The sequence below is a fragment of the Leptodactylus fuscus genome, chromosome 6, assembly GCF_031893055.1.
Source record: "Leptodactylus fuscus isolate aLepFus1 chromosome 6, aLepFus1.hap2, whole genome shotgun sequence".
NCBI classification, from domain to species: Eukaryota; Metazoa; Chordata; class Amphibia; order Anura; family Leptodactylidae; genus Leptodactylus; species Leptodactylus fuscus.
Window position 1 is genome coordinate 30,413,152 of NC_134270.1, and position 20,601 is coordinate 30,433,752.

The following is a 20,601-nucleotide window of genomic DNA, read 5'->3' on the forward strand; positions in this document are numbered from 1 at the left end:
CACTCAGGTCTTTTTTTCCGGGAGCCGTTTCTTCCGGCTCCTGGAAAAAAGAAGCGAGGTACTCGTTCTTCAGGCCGAGTCACCTCCCAATTCATTCATTGGGCCTAATCCGGAGCAGAGTGTGCGGCTGGATATTGGTGCAGTGCAGCAGCTTTCCGTCGCGGCTACGCGGTTTTTGGATTGGAAGCTGAGACGGCCTCCGCCTCAGGTTTCCGATCCAAAAAACTCAGTGTGAACTTACCCTTACCGTCATGACTCTATCCTGTGGTTAAAGGGTAAGTGTAATTGTGGTACAACTCCTTTACATCTGGACCGGGGTCAGTATGGACAGGTTTAAATAACTTGCTTTAACATGCACTAAAAATCAGAAATGTCTAAAAAAATGTTTGCCTTAGAATGAACCCAGTATATATTATATAGTATGTATCTATGGGGTTATTCTTCTTCAGTCTCTTTTTAAAGCACTTCTTTACATCTGAGAAAATATTTATCACTGAAGAATTTAAGCCTTACTTTCTTCCTACTTTTTTGCGATGACTTATTGTCTGTAAAGATTTTCAAGGTCTCACAGCTATGCTAAGAAAGTCTAATGCAGTGAAAGGTTGTTTTCCCCCCATTGTGGAGGTCATTTATACTGGGCAGGCAGAGTACAAAACACTGTTTACAGAGTGCAAACATTAGCTCAGTGATGTATGCAGGAGGATTGTGATCCTTTGTCAAATCTACCAACATTTGTGGAAGAAAATTAATGACTCCCCCCCCCCCATCCCTTTTTGGAAAGTACACTTTGATCTACCTAACATTGCCCCCATTTATTTGTGAAATCTTTTAAGAGCTTAGCACTAACCCCTTTCAGGTTAGAAAAATCTGAACATTTGTCTTAAATTGACTTGGCATGTATGCTTCTCAAGTCTAAGTTCAGGCCTATATGTTGATATAAGAGATGTAAGACCCTGTGTTTGTAAGTGTTCATTCATCTTTCAACAGCCCAATTTCTTACAGTAAGTATACAACAATATTTTCTTAAACCGATGCAACCCGGTACTTTAGAAATTAGCATTTTTGCAAATAGATCTTTAATAGAAAAAAAGGAAATATTCTTGTTGAAGTATATCCTGTCACTCAGAGCACATGCATTCATGAACGAGTCCAGCATACATGTGTATGGGGGGTCGGAACGGATCAAAGTAGGCCAAGCAAGGGTTCAAAATTATATGGCAAGTCTTACACATAATTGCAGGTTCAGACTACACAATTTGTAGTCTGTCACCATAGAAACTGTGTTCTACACAAAATGGTAGGATATTTGTATTAAAGTGTCAGTGGTACAAGTATTCTTTATAAGGCTAAAGCCCCACATTGCTGGAACGCATCTATTTTGTTGGAGATTTTGAAGCGGTTTTTTGAAGCGAAGCCAGGCGTGGATTGAGGATAAGGTAGACGTATAAGAAGCTCCCTATATATTACCCGTTCTTTTCATAAACATTTTTGGTTTTGGCTCAAAAAAACTGCAACAAAAAAAGCTGTTTTCGCATAATGGAGCCTAGCTTTAGGCTAAGGCCCCACGGGCCGGAAACGCAGCGCCAAAGCGCTGCAGGAACAACCGAGGCGTGAAAGCATTGCGGTTCTTTGCTTTGAACAAATAGTGGCATTTCTGGCCCATGGGGCCCCAACCTCAATCTCTATTTTCGAGTAACTCATTGAGAGAGGTCTGGTAGGAGAATGGCAAGGAAGTTAGTCCTTTAACAGGTGTGACTGAATACAGGTAGGTTGTTTTGTGGTAGGGTGTGACTGCTGCCAAGATGACACAGTGCGGGCTGTTTTATCTGGCAGTACGTATTCTTGTAAAGAAAGGGAGCATGGTTCCTAACACCACTCTGCAAAGTAATTTCAATAATAATATAACAGAGAATTCACATTATTGCATTACATAACCTATTATCATGATTCATAGTGACTCAAAATGACTCAGGTTCCTGGGTAGAATGGAAGGCTACTGGCTGATTTAGTATAATATAAGGCTGCATGAATTCTGGGCACACTCATTTACAAAAAGTAGGTGTCATAGAACAGAGCAGTGACAATGTAATGATTCACAAGACTTTTTTGCTGGCTTTGTAAACTTAAGGTATTTATAAAAGTGAAAGTCTTGCTATCCTTTGTTTCTTATTTTGTTGCTGTCCTTTCTTATTTGCACAGCTTTTTTTGTGCCCGTTTTCTGATATTACTTAATTCCTCTTCAGTCAGTATGCTCTCTAAACCAAACTCCCAAGTATTACTTTATAAATAAGAAATGCTCAGAGCCTCAGAGGACGGAACTGCACAATCCTGTGTCCTTGGCCTAGAAACGAGGGGAGGCCAGATGTATTTATCTACACCAACTGGATCATGATCATAATGAATGGGGTGTTTAGCAGCCGTGTACATGAGTTAGCTGTTTGCTGTACAGTCATTTGACTGACAGCTGTCTCACCCGATTCCCTAATAAATGTGCATGGTCAGCTCGAATGGGCAGTGCATGGGACTGGGGAGAAATTTGCTACTAGATACCTCTATTTTCCTGAAAACACATAAGGACTGGATAGTTGAAATTTAGTTGCCTGATATTTATCTCTCCTAAGTGGGCAGAGAGTTAGAAGGGATTCATGTACACTAGATGGTTGGACAACTCTGGTGAAATTGGAAGGTAAGACAACAATCATTTAACTTGTATGGCCGACTGAAAGGGATAAGTTTAAAATTACCCTCTGCTTCTATGCCCTAATTCTTTGAGATGCTGTGTTTGTGTAACACCTGTAGAAGTGAATTGGAGTTATGGAAACAATGTAGCACACTGTGGTATGCTGCTTCCGTAACTTCCATTCACTTCTATGGGAGTTAACATAATAGCTGAGAGGACTAGACTGTTTTCGTGAGTCCAACAATGAGGACCGTAATCTTAGCGAGGTCACTGTCAGATAGTAGTACTGGGTTACATACATGTGTTGTTTGGCACATAGGACACATTCGTAACATAACTAAGTAAGACTAAATGGGAACTTATTATTACTTATTATACTTATTATAACCACCAAACTGATTGTATTTACATGGCTTTCTTATGTCCAGGTGATGTTGTCATGTTGTTAATAAAGTTAACTGAAAAAAATCTACAAAACAACTGATAAGACACAAGAAGAATATATAAAGTTCCTTCTTCACAGTCCAGAGGATGAAATGATGCTGTAGTAATACTGTATGTGCTCCTTAACATACTGGTGTTAAAGAGGTTGTCCGAGCAAAGCAATAATTTTAAAACAAGCTGGGGGGAGGTGAAAAAAAAATCATACCGTTCCCCGATGCTCTGGTGTCCTCCCAGTGTGGTCCATATATTGAGCATATTCTCAAAATTAAACTGCTGACAAGCTGTGACGTTCTGGATCTCTTCTGCCGAAGCCACTGGTTGGCCTCAGCGGTCACATGACTGCTGAGTCCAATCAGCTGCCTCAGGAAGAGACCTTGGGAGGTCACAGGTAGTGATGCCGCGTCCCCTTTGCTGAGGCCACTGATTAGCCTCAGCGGTCACATGTGGTGGGGACTCCTGCCGGAAGACAATAACGGCCTGGGAGGGCCAGACTATGCCGGGAGACACGGAGAACTGGGGAAAAGGTTAGTTTATTTTTTTTATTTTCACCGCCACTGACCGATTTAAAAAAAAATATATATTTTTTTTGTCTGGATAACTCCTTTAACCTGCTTCCTGGACAGTTAACTGAATGCCTGGGGTCACATTTCATGTGAATGTTTTATGACTGACGCCATGTTTAATCCCATTCAGTGCTACAGCTTCATTTCACAGGACTAAGAACGGAGAAAGACTACTACATTGATAAAATACAGATATGAGAACAAAATTTGAACTACCTGTATATTAGAGAAGTGTATAAGATCCTGTTCTTTACACATAAAGATTGTGTCATGAAAACGGCATACAGTTTTAAGTGGCTTATAAGTGATACATACTGTACTGTAACTCTGCTTTTATTTGTTCTGTTTGTCTGAGTTTTCCATGACTTGGTCTTGTCATGAAGGACTTGTGTATATTTAGTCTTGTTTAGAGAAATAGTAGCCATTCTCTGAGATTGACTCCACAATGTTTATATGAATTGTAACTTAATTACTAAGGCCACCTGAGGCCACAGGCAGCCTTTCCAAGTCTTTCTTTGGGTAAAGGTCTATATACAGGGCCCTATTCTATACATGGATCCTGTACAGGTGCATGTTACACATGTCTAAGGTGACCATATAAATTAGATGAATGATGAATACACCTGCCAATTTCAGTGTGATCGGGTGACCCTTTAATGTTTATCGAGGTGTCCTGACTTTCCTGCAAATGCAGATGTTAGGGAGAGAAGGATCAGGCATGTTGTATTTCAACATACCTGGTTCTTTGTTTACATGGGTCCCCACCAGCACTACCCCTTGACTTATTGAGCAAACATGCATGCTTGGCCAAGGCAAAGCAGTCTGGGGTGAAATGTACAACATGGATCCTTTAAACAGCCATCTCCATGGGGGTCAAGGTAGGGATGTTCAATTCACCATGTCAAAGAAGAACCATTTTGATTTTCATCAGAATCGTGAAATCGCTGTTAGCTTTACATCAGAGTCTCATATATTCCACGCAGTCTTTCTCCTGCTGCAAACTATGATCAGCTTCTTCACTATATTTGGTGGTAGCACGAGGAAGCCTGCAACAAATATGTCTTGACTCACTGAACTTTTTTCAAATATCGCCCGTAAGCATGAGAGGATCTCAGAGGATGGATTAATTGAACTTGAAGTTTTTCAATATTTTTCTGTCAGCTATTTTTACAGGGTTTGTTCTTCAGGCCAGGGCCCCACAAGGCGTAAATGCTGCAGCAAAAACTGCCACGTTTTACAGTCCCTGCAAAGTGTATGGGATTCTAGCGAATCCCATCCACACATTCCAGAAACATATCCACAGCAGAAATGCTGCAACTTCCAAAACCATTGCATTTTTTGAATTCGCAGTATGTCAATTATACTTAAAGAAACACCAGTGATTTCCAAATAGGTATAATTGTAGCAGGTTTTCTGTAAAAAGCGCTGCAGGAAAAAAACCACAATGCTTTTTGCCCTGTGGTTTTTCACGCAGTGCTTTTTGGCTGCAGCTTGCCCTTACTCTTGAAGTGGTAAAATCATGTGCATACACAGCGTGAGATCAGTATTGGAATATCTTTGATCTAGGAGACTAAATGTTTAATGCCTCTAACTATTTACCTATTTCCTTCTTCAGATAAGGGTATGGCGATATCTAAAAGGACGAGAAATTGTAACAAATGAGATCTTACTGGATGGAGGAAACAAAGTGATGGTTGGAGGATTTGGAGATCCCAGTATTTGTGACAACCAGGTGTCCACTGGAGATACAAGGATTTTCTTTGTAAACCCCGCCCCCCGCTACATGTGGCCCCTCCACCGCAATGAACTAATGTTAAATTCCAGCCTGATGAGGATAACGCTGAGAAACCTAGAAGAGGTGGAATCATGTGTGGAAGGTGAGTGCTTACATTTGTTGTATCTGATGTCGCAAGGAAACAGCCTTCCAAGGCATGTAAAACATATTGACAGTGAAGAACTATAGCAGTCAAAAACGTGCAGAAATTTTTTTGTAGAGGTCAATAAGATGTCAACATCATTGGTTGAATAAACAGCGCCGACTTGTTGCTTTCTCTTGCATTATACTAAAATGTCACTATGTTGTTTTATTAACCTTGATTTATCGATCCATCTATTTTGTTTGTTTTTTTACCTTTTATTTTGTGCATCCGATATGTTGGAAACATTTACTGTAGACCTTCAGAGAAAGATGTCCCCTTATGCCTTTAGCATCTGGAGTGGAATGCAAAGGTCATTGCAAAGGTTAAGCCTTTCTAGTTTAACACATTGTGGAATAATCAAGAATATTTTTGCTGGAAACTTATCCTGTGGGTTATATTTGAATGCACGTCTGACTTCCATCATTTCACTTGCAAAACGTGTAGTTTACTGCTGTATATTATGTGTACATTCCTTAGCAGTAAATCACCATTATATAACTTCAGGTCTTCTTCATAGATTTGGTCTTTGGTGACAATACTTTTATGGGCTGTGTATCTTTTATATATAGATTTTGCAGTTAAATACAATTTGGTGTTTCTTGTTTAGGGATTTATTAGTATGACCTTTGGGGTTCCAAGGGCTATGTTCACATCTGTGGCTGGAGTCTCGGTCACAGTGTGTGCCTTAAAATTAGTAGAGGAAAAAGTCCATTACAGAGGAAAGCCAACAAAACCTATTTCCGTCTACATTTAGGGTAAGACAAGATAGGTCCTGAATATGTGATGTGTGGAGCTTTGTCAGTCCATGGGCTCCTGAAGCTATCAGAGTGGATGCAGTCTGCTCCTATTCAAGTAATAGCTGCAGCTTCGGGAACCTGCAGCTCTGCTACTCTAGTCCTGGCACCCTAAGGCTGCCTTGACAGCTGATCTGTGTGGGGTCCAGGTGTGAGATCTCCACAGATCAAATTATTATCCTACTATCTATCCTGTGGTTAAGTCAACAGTAGGAAAAATACATTTGAGGCCAGAAAACTCTTAACAATATTTTCATATTTATGGTCCTATAACAAAGCAAAAAGAAGAATTAAAAAGTGTAGATGTGAAACTAAACTAAAAGAAGTTCTCGTTCCTGTCATTTCTTATAGCAGATACTTGCATTTCCCAGGAAGTAACAAATCTAGATCCCCCTTTCTTAGAACTTTGTATGTTTGTATTCCTCTGCTATTCCTCTTGAGAATGCATACATAAATGAACCAATTGGTGTTACTACTCCTTTTATCATTGCCCCATTGCCAGGGTGGAATAGTAACACCCAGTTGGGAATATAGTCATACATGTCCAGCAGTAGTAACAAGAACAGCTTAGTATAAAACATGTACCCAAGAATTGTAAAATTTTATTAACATTTACCTCTTATGAGATAAGATTTAAGACTACGCACTTTAAGGCTACTGTCCTTTTAAGATTGATTTTTTAATATGGCTGAAGGTTAATATTAAACCATCTTTAATTTGTACGTGTATTTACCAGTGGGTTTGGATGTGGGGCTGGGTCACTGGTCCTCTGCTGAGCTACTAATACCTTTGTCTGTACTAGTTTACACTGATAAGGATTTCCTTCATCAAGTGTGTGAATGGGAGAATCAGTTCTGTGACTCAAGTGCACAGCGTCACCTCCTTTAGAACTTTGAACTTTATTTTGGTGTATCTTTATGTGTGGATAGAACTTGTTACTGTGAGTGATTGTAAACTTTGAAGACGTTCCTGCACAATTTGTTATGGATGGAGGAAAGATTTGCTTTGGATACAATAGGTCTTTCCTCTTTAGATAGAAATCTGCTATATGCTTCCTATAGCTTTAATGTGATTTAGTTGTGTCTAAAATGGAGTAAAGTGGTCATTCTTTTATTATTTTGGTCCGTGTCATCAGAGGCATTCTTTTAAACAATCATTAGTAAATATAGATTTCGGCTGAGGCTGAGGTAAATCTGCTTTTTTGTTTCAGATTTTGCTGCATTGTTTTTGAGTGCCTTGAAAAAGGAATGGGGAATATAAAGGAAGTTCTTAGATGTTTCCCTTCTGTTAAATACATTCCTGACATTGGCTCAAAAAAACCACAGTAAAATCTGCAACAAGAAAAGCAGCTTTTCCGCAACATAGGGCCTTAATGTTTAGCGAATCCCATCCACACCTTGTGGAAAAATATGCACAGTGGACACACTCCGACTTCCAAAACCATTGAGGTTTTGGAAATCATCGCATATCAATTATACTTACGAAAGTATCGATGATTTCCCTTTCAGTATATTGGAAGCAGATAATCTGCAGGGGAAACCTCTGTGGACTTTCTGTAAAATGTTCTGCGGGAAAAACTTTGATGCGTTGCCACCACATTTTTTTTCCACAGTGCTTTTTTACTGCGTCCCGCCACATGTTGCCTTAGCCTTAAAGGGGTTGTATGGAACTTGTCTTGGTTCTTCCAAAAAGTATGTTGCTCTTGTCCTTCAGCTGTGCCTAATGTTGCCATTCAGCTTTAATCTATACAAGGGTGGGTAATTAATTTTCCTATGTGGCCACAGGAGAAATTGAAACTGTTCTAGAGGGCTAAGCATGCTGTGGCAAATTTAGCTCCACCCACTTCTACATTGACTCCGCCCATTCTCAATAATTTTTCCATGTGCCCACACAAAGTATAATCCTCCTACAGTCACCCTAACATTATACAACCCCACATTATAATATTCCCCTCCAAATGCCCCACAGTATTAACTCCTCTCCTGGTGCCCCAGTTTAAACTAGCAGAAACTAGAGGGGACATTAAGCTGGGGCAGCTGGAGGGGGACATTAAACTGGGGGCAAATAGAGGCAGACATGTCCCCCTCCAGCTACCCTCCATGGTTTAATATGCTCCTCCAGCTGCCCCAGTTTAATGTCCCCTTCCATCTTCCCCCCAGTTTAATGTCACCTTCCATCTGCCCCCTAGTTTAATGCCCCCCCTCCATCTGCCTTCAGTTTAACTGCCCCCAGTTCCCTCCTCTTACTCACAAATACTGTCTCTTCTCTCCTCCTTATCTTCCTTCAGTCTCCATTCCCGGGAGCTTGCTCTTTCTGTGTAACAGCAACCACACAGTCCCGTGTGGCTCCACCCACTAACAAGTCTTAGCCTATCCTAGTGAGCTAAAGGACCTTTAGCAGACTTCCCATTCAGCATCTACTTTTATCCCACAAGCGGAAAGAACCAGTCAGAGGGCCGGATGTGGCCCGCGGGCCATACATTACCCAGGTATGATCTATACAATAGGGTTAAGCTGCAGTAATGTTCATGGACAGAAGCAGTGTTTCCTCAACAGTAAAGGAAAACTACACTCACCGGCCACTTTATTAGGTACACCATGCTAGTAACGGGTTGGACCCCCTTTTGCCTTCAGAACTGCCTCAATTCTTCGTGGCATAGATTCAACAAGGTGCTGGAAGCATTCCTCAGAGATTTTGGTCCATATTGACATGATGGCATCACACAGTTGCCGCAGATTTGTCGGCTGCACATCCATGATGCGAATCTCCCGTTCCACCACATCCCAAAGATGCTCTATTGGATTGAGATCTGGTGACTGTGGAGGCCATTGGAGTACAGTGAACTCATTGTCATGTTCAAGAAACCAGTCTGAGATGATTCCAGCTTTATGACATGGCATTGCATTATCCTGCTGAAAGTAGCCATCAGATGTTGGGCACATTGTGGTCATAAAGGGATGGACATGGTCAGCAACAATACTCAGGTAGGCTTTGGCGTTGCAACGATGCTCAATTGGTACCAAGGGGCCCAAAGAGTGCCAAGAAAATATTCCCCACACCATGACACCACCACCACCAGCCTGAACCGTTGATACAAGGCAGGATGGATCCATGCTTTCATGTTGTTGACACCAAATTCTAACCCTACCATCCGAATGTCGCAGCAGAAATCGAGATTCATCAGACCAGGCAACGTTTTTCCAATCTTCAATTGTCCAATTTCGATGAGCTTGTGCAAATTGTAGCCTCAGTTTCCTGTTCTTAGCTGAAAGGAGTGGCACCCGGTGTGGTCTTCTGCTGCTGTAGCCCATCTGCCTCAAAGTTGGACGTACTGTGCGTTCAGAGATGCTCTTCTGGCTACCTTGGTTGTAACGGGTGGCTATTTGAGTCACTGTTGCCTTTCTATCAGCTCGAACAAGTCTGGCCATTCTCCTCTGACCTCTGGCATCAACAACGCATTTCCGCCCACAGAACTGCCGCTCACTGGATGTTTTTTCTTTTTCGGACCATTCTCTGTAAACCCTAGAGATGGTTGTGCGTGAAAATCCCAGTAGATCAGCAGTTTCTGAAATACTCAGACCAGCCCTTCTGGCACCAACAACCATGCCACGTTCAAAGGCACTCAAATCACCTTTCTTCCCCATACTGATGCTCGGTTTGAACTGCAGGAGATTGTCTTGATCATGTCTACATGCCTAAATGCACTGAGTTGCCGCCATGTGATTGGCTGATTAGAAATGAAGTGTTAACGAGCAGTTGGACAGGTGTACCTAATAAAGTGGCCGGTGAGTGTATATCACACATTAGTGAAAACGTGAGGCAGTAGTCATAAATCTTGACCCTTTAAAATTTGAGGGTCTTTAAACAAAATGGCTTCAGTGGTGAGGGTTCTTATTTTCATGGCTTCAGCTAAGAAGGTTATTGGACAGGGAGTTGTTTTGTCAGGATGGTTCATTCTTTCTCAGTTATGTCCCTACTGGGAACAATCCTACTACTGAGAGTGTCAGAGAGGCTAAATGGCAAATCTCTTCATTAGCTCTCATGGCCATGAACATAGGAAGATCAGTTGAATACACTTATAGAGAATAAATACTGTGAATCAAAGAAGGTGTCAGTGACAGGTATATTCTAGTGAAGGTCAAAATCAATATGGGATTCTCAGTAATTTAGCAGGGCTACATTGATCTTTTAATCATGTGCTCTATGCAAAAATTAACAGGACAGGATAAACCCTTGAACTGCATTTTAAAGGCATTTTTTGCCCTATCAACTCCCCCCTACAATATATATTAATGTCCAGATGAGAGAAAGCTCTGGTGGTGACTTACCGTATTTTTCCGACTATAAGACACACTTTTTTCCCCAAAAAATATGGGAGGAAAATGGGTGTGTGTCTTATAGTCCGAATGTAGTGTAAATGTAGTGTAGCAAGTAGGGTATAGGCGGCGCAAGCGCATAAGCCTGCAGCGCCTGTACCTGTCTGCTTCCTAGTTTGTCCCGTCGGTGCGAAGCAAAGGAGGTACGGTAATAGCAGACAAAGGAGAGACAGTGAGATGGAGTGGTACAGGCGGGGCAGGCAAGTTAGAAGAAAGCCTGCGGCGCCTGTACTTAATTATCATATCCCTACACTCCAGACCCTTCCTGACATCTGCCGTTTCAGTACGGTAGATGCCAGGGCTTAAAGATGGCGGCTGCTCCTGCAGAGCGGTTGCCATAGCTATCGTGTCTCCACTGTACAGGAGACCCGATAGCTATCGCAATCGCTCTGCAAGAGCGGCCACAAACCTTAACAGCTAATGCCCTCCATCACTCATTACTACCTTTGTTAATCCCCTCCCTTCCCCCAGAAAGTTAAGAATCCACCCCTGGTACCTGTACTGCAGCAGGCCAGCTCCTGCAGAGCGAGCTTGCGGGAGCCAACCTGTTCCTGTGCCACGCGGGACCTTGGCTTATCATAGGAATATTAGTATTGAGGCTGGTCTATGACCAGCCCCAATAGTAATATAGAGCATCTTCCATAGACTGCAGTACAGTTGTATTGCAGTCTATGGGACTTGCAATCAAATGAAAAAGTTTTTTTCCTATTTTGCTCCTCTAAATCCATAGTGCGTCTTATGGTCCGGTCCGTCTTATAGTCCGAAAAATATCAAAGTACAAAAGTATTGAGCATGTCCAACTGTCCAATGCTTCTCTTCCCAAATTTTTGTCACTAGGAGAAAGTTTTGAGGCGGAGGTGTCACTTTGATTACTAATATATAACAGGTCCTTTGATTTATATTACCACATAAACTCCACAGTGTGGGCTTTAATTCTGCAATAATGTCAAATTATCTGTCAATGTCAACATCCTCTCAATCTTCCTTTACTCCTCCCGGACTGGTAGCTTTATAGCAGAATCATTACTGGAGCTGCAGCAAAGCCATAATATGCACAGCTATGTAATGATAAAATCATGGGAAATGTGGGGGTAGAGCGTGTAAAATCTATTGAAACACCACATTATTTGGAATTATCCAAACTATGCATCTCCTCAATATCTCTGCTAGAATGGTGAAATCTATACATCTGACACAGCTGCGAGGTATGAAGCCAGCCTAGGGATTAAACAGTCATTGTCATATTCCTGGGGATGTTATAGCCATACGTATAGATTTATGTATACCCAGAAATAAAATGAAGTGTTCTCTTTTCTCCACATGTAAAATTGTAACTGCATTTGAGTTCCTCATACATTGTAAGCTCTTGCGAGCAGGGCCCTCAGTCCTATTGTATGAATTGACTATTTCTCTGTAACGTCTCTTTTTGTCTGTACATGAACCCTACAAAGTGTACAGTGCGGCGGAAAATGTTGACGCTATATAAATAAAATGTATTATTATTATAGCTGCAACTATGTGTTCCCACTTTCTCGTATGTGCTGGGAGTAGCTAGGAAGTGTTTTTAAGAAAGTTGGCAGAAGGTTGTGGGCAGGGGTGAACCTACCCTTTTTGCCGCCCGAGGCAGATGACAGAAAACCGCCCTCTCGCCCCGGAGGAGGAGGCGGAGCGAAGGGGGCGTGGCGGAGCGGCGTTAGCAGGCAGGGAGAGGACCTGCTCTCTTCCTGAGCGCGAGGGGAGGCCGCTGGAGCAGCGCTGTGTCCACAGGGCCTCCCTAATCCACCGCTCGGTAACGGTGATGTTAAGCCAGTCCAGGACAGCTTGTCCTGGACTGGCTTAGATAAGCAAAAATGCCGCCCTCCCCGGGGCCCTGGCATAGCTGGTTGTGGGTTAGGGTCAATGCACACTGAGTTTTTTGGCAAGGATTTTGAAGCTGAATCCGCCTCAAAATCAGCCTCCAAAAAAAGTCTACCAATAGAGTTCTATTGGGAGGCTTTTTTTGGAGGCTGATTTTGAGGCGGATTCAGTGTCAAAATCCTCACCAAAAAGCTCAGTGTGAGCTGACCCTGAGGGTAAGTTCCCATTAAAATCAATGGGAACCGCTCATGTCTTTTTTTCCGGGAGCCGCTTTTTCTGGCTCTAGGAAAAAGGAAGCGAGGTGCTCATTCTTCAGGCCAAGTTGCCTCACGATTTGGCCTGAAGACACACCCTCCTCTAGACTAGGCCCATTCATTGGGCCTAATCCGGAGCAGAGTGCATGGCTGGATGCCGGTGCAGTGCACCGGCTTTCAATCGCAGCTAGCCGCGCCTCAAGTTCCGATCCAAAAAATGCCTTGTGAATTTGCCCTTCATGACCCCTCCCTGCAATCTGACCTTGGATATATGTGTAGGTTACCATTGCCAAGAATTTCTACTTATGTGGATACATCAGGGGCCAAGTATCAGTAGATGGAGATTCCATAGATAGAGAATGATGTCACCTAACCTGCTCAGATAAAAAATGTAAAGCAAAAAATATAATATACACGATATTATATATATATATATATATATATATATATATATATATACAGTATATAGACTGTTTATTACTAAACAGAATATTTGTAACCTTATTTTTAACCTTAAATTTTTTTTATTTTCTGTATGGACCTTATTAGATCATGTCGAGGGCAATATATACTAAGCAAAAAGCTTTCTGCTTGGAAAAGAAACATAATTGAGTTGTCATAAACTGATACAGAAGTGTGCCTTGCTTGTACAGGAAGCAGAGTTCATCGTAACCTCAGACAGGAGGGCAGAGGCCGCGGCACATGTAACATTATTATGTATTACAACTGTTGACATAACAACTTTATCTAAAACCCTCAGTTGTCAGATTTGGTTGGATCCTCATCACTCAACCACCGAGACATTCATCATATATGCGACTGCCCACAGCACAGGATATTTCCAGGAGTAAATGATAACACGATTATAAATATATTGACTCAAATATTATAATGTCACGCAAAGATAAGAGACGAATGTTCTGGATATTTGATAGAACAGATTTGAGCTAATCTCATCCCTATCTTTCACATCGATATATAAACCATATAATTATGAGGTAATGCCTATCCTAGAGGTTTGAGGTTAGTGGCTATCAGGGACTGCGGGTTGGGAGATAATGGTGTTTGTATATATAATGAAGTCAAGATTCCCCTTTGGGGCTGAATGTGTTAACCATAGAGACATGAGCAGGATACATGCATTCAGCCAGGCATCTGTCTGTGATAATGTTAGCTTTCTGTGATGGCCTTCAATCCCCTAGAAACCCATGCACATCACTTTGCCATTGATTTCCCTTGCCTTCAGGGGAATGACATTATTAGACAGGGTTTTATTTCTTCTTTTACAAATGAGGGTAATAACTGGGATGAGCTGAGGTAGACGCTAAGTGACAAAGCGAGGACATGCTCTTTGACATTTATATGTCAGCGTTTCATATGGAAGTAAAAACACTTTAGTGATGTATATTATAACATAATTCAGTGTAAAGTGATATATAATAGTACAGTACAGTGTAACACCTAGCAGAATCTTATATATATATATATATATATATATATATATATATATATATATATTTTATAGGTACTCTTCAATAATTCTCAAGGTTTATGTAAATGGGACAAAGATTAGCATTACGCACATATACACAATATAACATAACAGTACTACTAATAATAATCCAATAGTAAATAGCATTAGATACATCCTTACAAATATCATGAATGGGTAACACAATTTCTGTTTTTATAGCACTTCTTGTGAAGCCAGTAAGAATTTCCTTTGTAGCATTTCGTATAGGAATTAAAGTAAAAGGAGTATATAGGTAGGAGGACGGACGCTATTAAAGGGGCTTTCCCCTAATCAGACTAATCACTGATCCACAGAATAAGTGATAAATGTCTGACTGGTAGGGGTCTGACTGCTGGGACCCCCACCAGTCCTGTGAAAGGGATCCCATGACCCCCATTTGAATAGAGAGATGGTTGAGCATGCTCGAGTGCCTCTCCATTCAGTTCTATAGATCTGGTGGAAATACTCAAGTACATCACTTTGGCAGTCCCATAGTGCTTGAGTAGGATGGAAATCAAGCCTGATTAACGTTCCAAACAACAGTTTAAAAAAAAATGAATATTTTCATGAATCTCATCCCTACATTGCAGAATAAAAAACTGCAAAAATACAGCAAGGCAATGTTACCTGTGAAAATGACTAAAATGTATTCAGCTGTCTCAACTGTGTAGGGATACATTGCTGGCAGATGACGCTAGGTTCACACTAGCGCTGGTCTAGGTGGACCACTAAAATAGCAGTTACCTGTGTATAATGGGGTCAGTCAGGTCTCCGTCGTTTTAAACTGAAACCGAATGGAGGAAAAGGTTGTCTGTGTTACAATAAAGACTCCATCGCAGATGTGCAAGTAGCCCAGCGAGGTGACAAGCCCTATTGAAACATTATATTAGCCATATAAGTCATCTCCCAACGTTCCCATAAACAGTACTGCTCAGGCTAGGTGCACATCTGAGCTTGATGATCATTCAGGGGGTCCGTCCTTCATTCCGCTTTCTTCGGGCACAAACGGGGTGGATCCCATTATAGTCAATGAGGTCTGCGGGATTCCATGGGGTAACCACATTTTAAGCAGACTGGGTCCGAAGTGGACCCGAAAAATGGAAACCCCAATGTAGGTGTGAACCTAACGTCAGTAGGGCAGGAAATTTTTTTTTTTATTCATAAATACCTCACCCAGGCTGCGCTATGTAGCCCATATTTTGTTCCATTTAAGCATTTGAATATTGTGGGGTTTTTTTTGTTTTTTTTATACATAATTTTGTTTATCGTTATATTAATAAGTTCCTTGGGGATATTATTATCTGTAGCTTTTATATTGAGGATTATTTTACTAGTGTATATATAGTTGCTAGATCAGTTTATTGTCATCTCATTTGAATCTGGGTTTATGTCTATGTTAAATGCCTTGTAACACCGTAAATAGGCACTTGAGGCATATATAATGGAAGCCAAGAACACATAAATGTATCAGAAAGCGTTTACCCTACAGGACGGTGCGTTTTATGGGAGCAGTGGGTAGTGACAGAATCTACATACTGTATAGTTTAATGCATTACCTGTGGTGTGCTTAAGGCTCTGCTGCAGTCTCAGTAGCAATCGCTCTACGCAGAAGCACAAATCTAACTGAAAATGCACAAAGAGATCCTAATATAGGTTAACAGGGCCCTGGTTTTCTATACATTCATGCTGCTGGCACTCACTATAACGACAACTATTATATACAAGATCTTATTATCCGGAGCTGCTTTATAAGGAACATGATCTGTAGCAACGTGTAGTAATAAAATGAATAGAAACAGATGAGATGGTAAAGATATACCTGGAGAAATCCATGTGAGGAAGCACTTAGGCTATACGGTGACTTGACTTGACTCTATTACATTGCAACCAGTCAGGCGTGGAAGTCGATGAACACCAATAAGAGCGGAAAACTACTCACTAGGGTTTAGACAGTGGTGATCACTGCAACCAAATGGCCATGAAATAAGAGGTCCTCTATACTGCCATTTGCTGTCAGGTTTTTATTATATGTGTAATAGGTGGACTTGGACCTTGCATCCTACTGTTTCAGTGACTACTAGTTCTCACTTTGCATATGCAGCCTTGGTTACAGCATGAATTTAGTCTTATATCCAGCCTTGGTACATTAAAGAGCTTTTACAACACATTAGATGCATAAGGTTGCCACACATTAGATTAAAGTGGCCAGAGTCCTTAAAATATGTATAAAGGTGTCCTGACTGTCCCACCTCACAAATATTGGGGAAAGGAGGATCGGGCTGTTGGATTTTATCATACCCGAGTCTTATGTTTCCGGGGAAGACAAGCTGCATCCAGAAGTGTCTTGTATAACAGTATGATGCTAAGTTCACATCTGCGTTGGGGTTTCTGTTCTTCAGGTCCACATAGGGACCCAAAAAATGGAAACCCAATATGCTTAAAAAGAGATTACTCCAGGTTATTTGATTGTCAGTAGTGCATATTGTACCTATTTACACAGGATGATGGTCTGCCAGCAATTTTACACAGAAGAAACTGCAATAGGCTTATAAACAAGCATTTGGCAGAACTATTACATTGGGCATTTATCAGGAAAGAATGTCCCTATGATCATCCTATAATTGGAAGTGTTAAGCTGACAATGTAATAGGCCCTTAAGATTCTCGCTCACATTAGTCTGGTGTATGAGCAACTGAATAGTGTTATAGATTCTACCTAGATAGGAGAGTGCTGTGCCTGCTGAGTGGAATTGGGAGGGCAGATGAAAAAGAATGTGAATTAGGCCGGGGCCCCACGGACCGGAAACACTGCCGCTGCGGGAAAAATCGCGGCGTTGTACAGTGCAGGCAAAGTGGGTGGGATTCATGCGAATCCCATCCCCACTTTGCGGAAAAGATCGCAGCACAGACACGCTGCGCTTTGCAAATCCGTTGCGGCTTTGCAAATCGCAGCATGTCAATTATATCTACGGAAACGCCGGCGGCTTTCCCGTAGATAAAATGTTAAGAGAAAGTCCGTAGAGGAAAACTCTGTGAACTTTCTCTTAAAAGCGCTGCGGAAAGAACCGCAATGCAATCACGCAGCAGTTCTTCCCGCAGCGCTTTAGTGCAGCCCGTGGGACCTTAGCCTTATAGAAATATCATCCATGTGTCCTTGGCAGTAGACTATGGGCCTCCTAGAATTTAGCCTACTACCATATTGAAGTGTCACTACCATACTACAGAGCACATTACAATAGATAATAATAAAAAATGTCTCCATGTCCATGGGTATTGTCCACAGACATCTCAGACTATGAATTTTTGCGTCTCATCTGATTTAAGCAGAGGTAGTGTCTGAAAACTCTTTCCATCCCCCTGTTGAAATAACATGGGTGTTTAGAGAGACCTGAATATTGATGAGGAGTCAACAGACTATGGGTAGCTGAAGTCGGATACAATTTAGACTAAATACAAGCACGGATGTATATAGAGAACATAGACAAGTGCGCGCAGGCACACGTTTGCACAGATGTGGAGACCTTACAGCTGCTGGAGAGGAATGAAGCATTTCCATGAGTAGTGCTTGTGTTATAAGTTATCAGCCGCTGAGTGGTAACAGATGTAATTGATAACCTCCTTTGCTATGTGAAGTGTATGGGAAGAGAGGGAGAGTGTGAGGTACCCATTTGTTACACTAACCTTTCAGATCTTTATCATGGGTGTGAGTGTGTCAGCTTTCACTTTGATCACATTACTAAGCAAATACAAACACAGGATCAGTGTGTTTGGAAGGGGGAAGGGTAGGTAGGATATAGGGAATCATCATCAGGGTTAAGCCATAGGTCACCCAGGGCTCATAGAGAAAACAATGGCTACCAGTGACTAAAACTTCACACCAAAAAGCAACTGTGCCCTGACAGTAAACAATAATGTGCCCTCTGTGTGCCAGCCTGAAAGAGCGATTGTCACTGGACCCTGGATTAGGAGATGAGAAACGGCCATGTAAAATAGCAAGGCGTACTAGAACAAGATACAATTATTACAACAACAACAACAAAAAAACCACATTGTTTTATAATTTGCTGGCATTTTTCTGTTATAATCCTGTGTGATAAGGACTAGACTTTGTATTAAGCAATGGAGTTTTGCTATAGATGAAGAGACTAAAGTTGCACATAGATAATAGGTTTTGTTCACATCATGGATTTTATTTTTAAAATCCTGACAGGTATGGCAAATTTGATTTTCTACATATAGAGGTAAACCCCCAAATAATTTATTGAGAGGTATATAAAAAGGCATGATGCGTGTTAGGCCAGGCCCCCACGTGACATAAACACATGCAACAAAAACTGCGGTGTTTTACCTTGCAGAAAAATACAGTGGAAATTCTGTAATTTTCAAAACTGTTGCAATTTTGAAAATTGCAGCATGTCAGTTATATCTACAGAAATGCAGGTGGTTTCCCTATAGGTATAATTGAAGAGGTTTCCTCTGAAAAGCGCAGGGGCAAAAATCACAATGTTTCCATTGCATTATTTTAATGCAGCGCTTTTTTGCCGTGGCGCATTATGTGTTGCCTTAGCCTAAAGCCAGTTGCACCCGGGTGGTGCACAGAGGACACAGATGTCATCCGTGGGACGCCTATTCATTGGCATGCTCCTTTTATCCAAGAAATAGGAGCCACAGAAGCAGGGCCGCAAAATCAGACAGGAATAGCACCTGTTCCATATTTTGCGGCTTGGACTGTCGGCCGCACACGGGACCATGTAATTCACAGTCATGTGTATGGGTCCATAGAAATGATTGGGTCATTGTGCTATACGGTCGTCTGCAAGGGTGCTTGATGTGAGTTTACACTGCATTCGAGATATATACAGGAGTGTGTATATATATATATATATATATATATATATATTACTCACTGATACACGTAAGAAATACCACTGTACAGTTATACACTGTAATCTATTACCTTTAGGCTCCCATGGTATAGATAGATAGATAGATAGATAGATAGATGATAGATAGATAGATAGATAAATAGATAGAATAGTTGAATATACATATCTATACAGGAAAAGGTGACACCAGCAGATACCAGACAACAGAGGCCATAAGGATAGGTCTATGGTTACATTCGATGTGTACACTGGATATCCTGGGTGTACATTTAAAATACACTGAAAACACATTGTGAATTCACCATTACATTGCCCTATCTTAAGTGGAGGATTCTGATAGTTTACATGATGCATCTTATAGCACAAGCTCCTACTATCACATATTACACTTATATCCTCCTAGACAGTGCTGTATCTTGTGCCAACAGGGATATTTCACCTGTCACTGTATGAATGATAAGACTTTAGTATCAGCGGCTTGTCTTCTGCCCCAGCATAGTGAGAAAACTTCATGGCACATGTGAATTGTTAGCACACTGCTAGAAGAGCGCTTCTCGTGAAATCCTATTGACACCACCATGTTACCCTCTGTTGTCTGCTCCCAAGTCAAACTTGGTTAAGGAATCCACTTTCTCATGATGTTTACCAGACCTGTGGTACATCACTTGCACTCCTCTTGTTCAGATCAGGCCACAGGACATATGTTTCCCATCCTGCGCTCAGTCCACATGCTGTTTGTGCTTCTGTTCTCCATCAAGATGTCTAAATACTTACTTCTAGTCAGACTCTAAACTAACCAGGAGCTTTTCTGCCATATGTATAACAAATGATTCACTATCTGTATCCTACCGCAAGTCTAAAGGACTAGAATTTCCTGGACAGTTTTCATAAATTATACCATTATCTATTATAAACTCATTAAAAGGCTTGTCCAATTTCAGACCAATATTGCGCAACAAATATTTTTGTTTGTAGAATGGAAAGTATTTTGCTATATACTGTAACATATACCTGTAGGTAGTCCATGAATAATGCTACATTGTACTATTTGTAATAACAGGGTATCAGGGGACAATATAGATAGACATTTGGGCCACCTTGTCACTTTTTCTTTTATGTGAATGTTCTACTTTATATATACATGTGCAAACTTTCACATATAGTGTCTGTTTATATTCTATCATGAAAAGCTCCCATTACTATGATCATATGTAATGTAAAGCACATACCTTACCCCTGGATAGTCTAAGCCTACATGGAAACATCCATGTCCAGTCTGCGGGTCAGTAAGAGCTTACACCTCTCCATTCTGCTCA

The 20,601-nt window shown here is 41.3% G+C and overlaps 1 protein-coding gene across 2 annotated transcripts in view; it reads left to right on the forward strand.

Moving 5' to 3' along the window:
* The window catches only part of AGRN (agrin), a 428,413-nt gene that overhangs the window by 12,517 nt on the left and 395,295 nt on the right, over positions 1-20,601 (forward strand). For both annotated transcript variants that reach the window (XM_075279649.1, XM_075279650.1), the window contains exon 2: positions 5,303-5,564. In XM_075279649.1, coding sequence (XP_075135750.1) covers positions 5,303-5,564 — 262 coding nt within the window. The remainder of the gene's footprint in view (positions 1-5,302; positions 5,565-20,601) is intronic.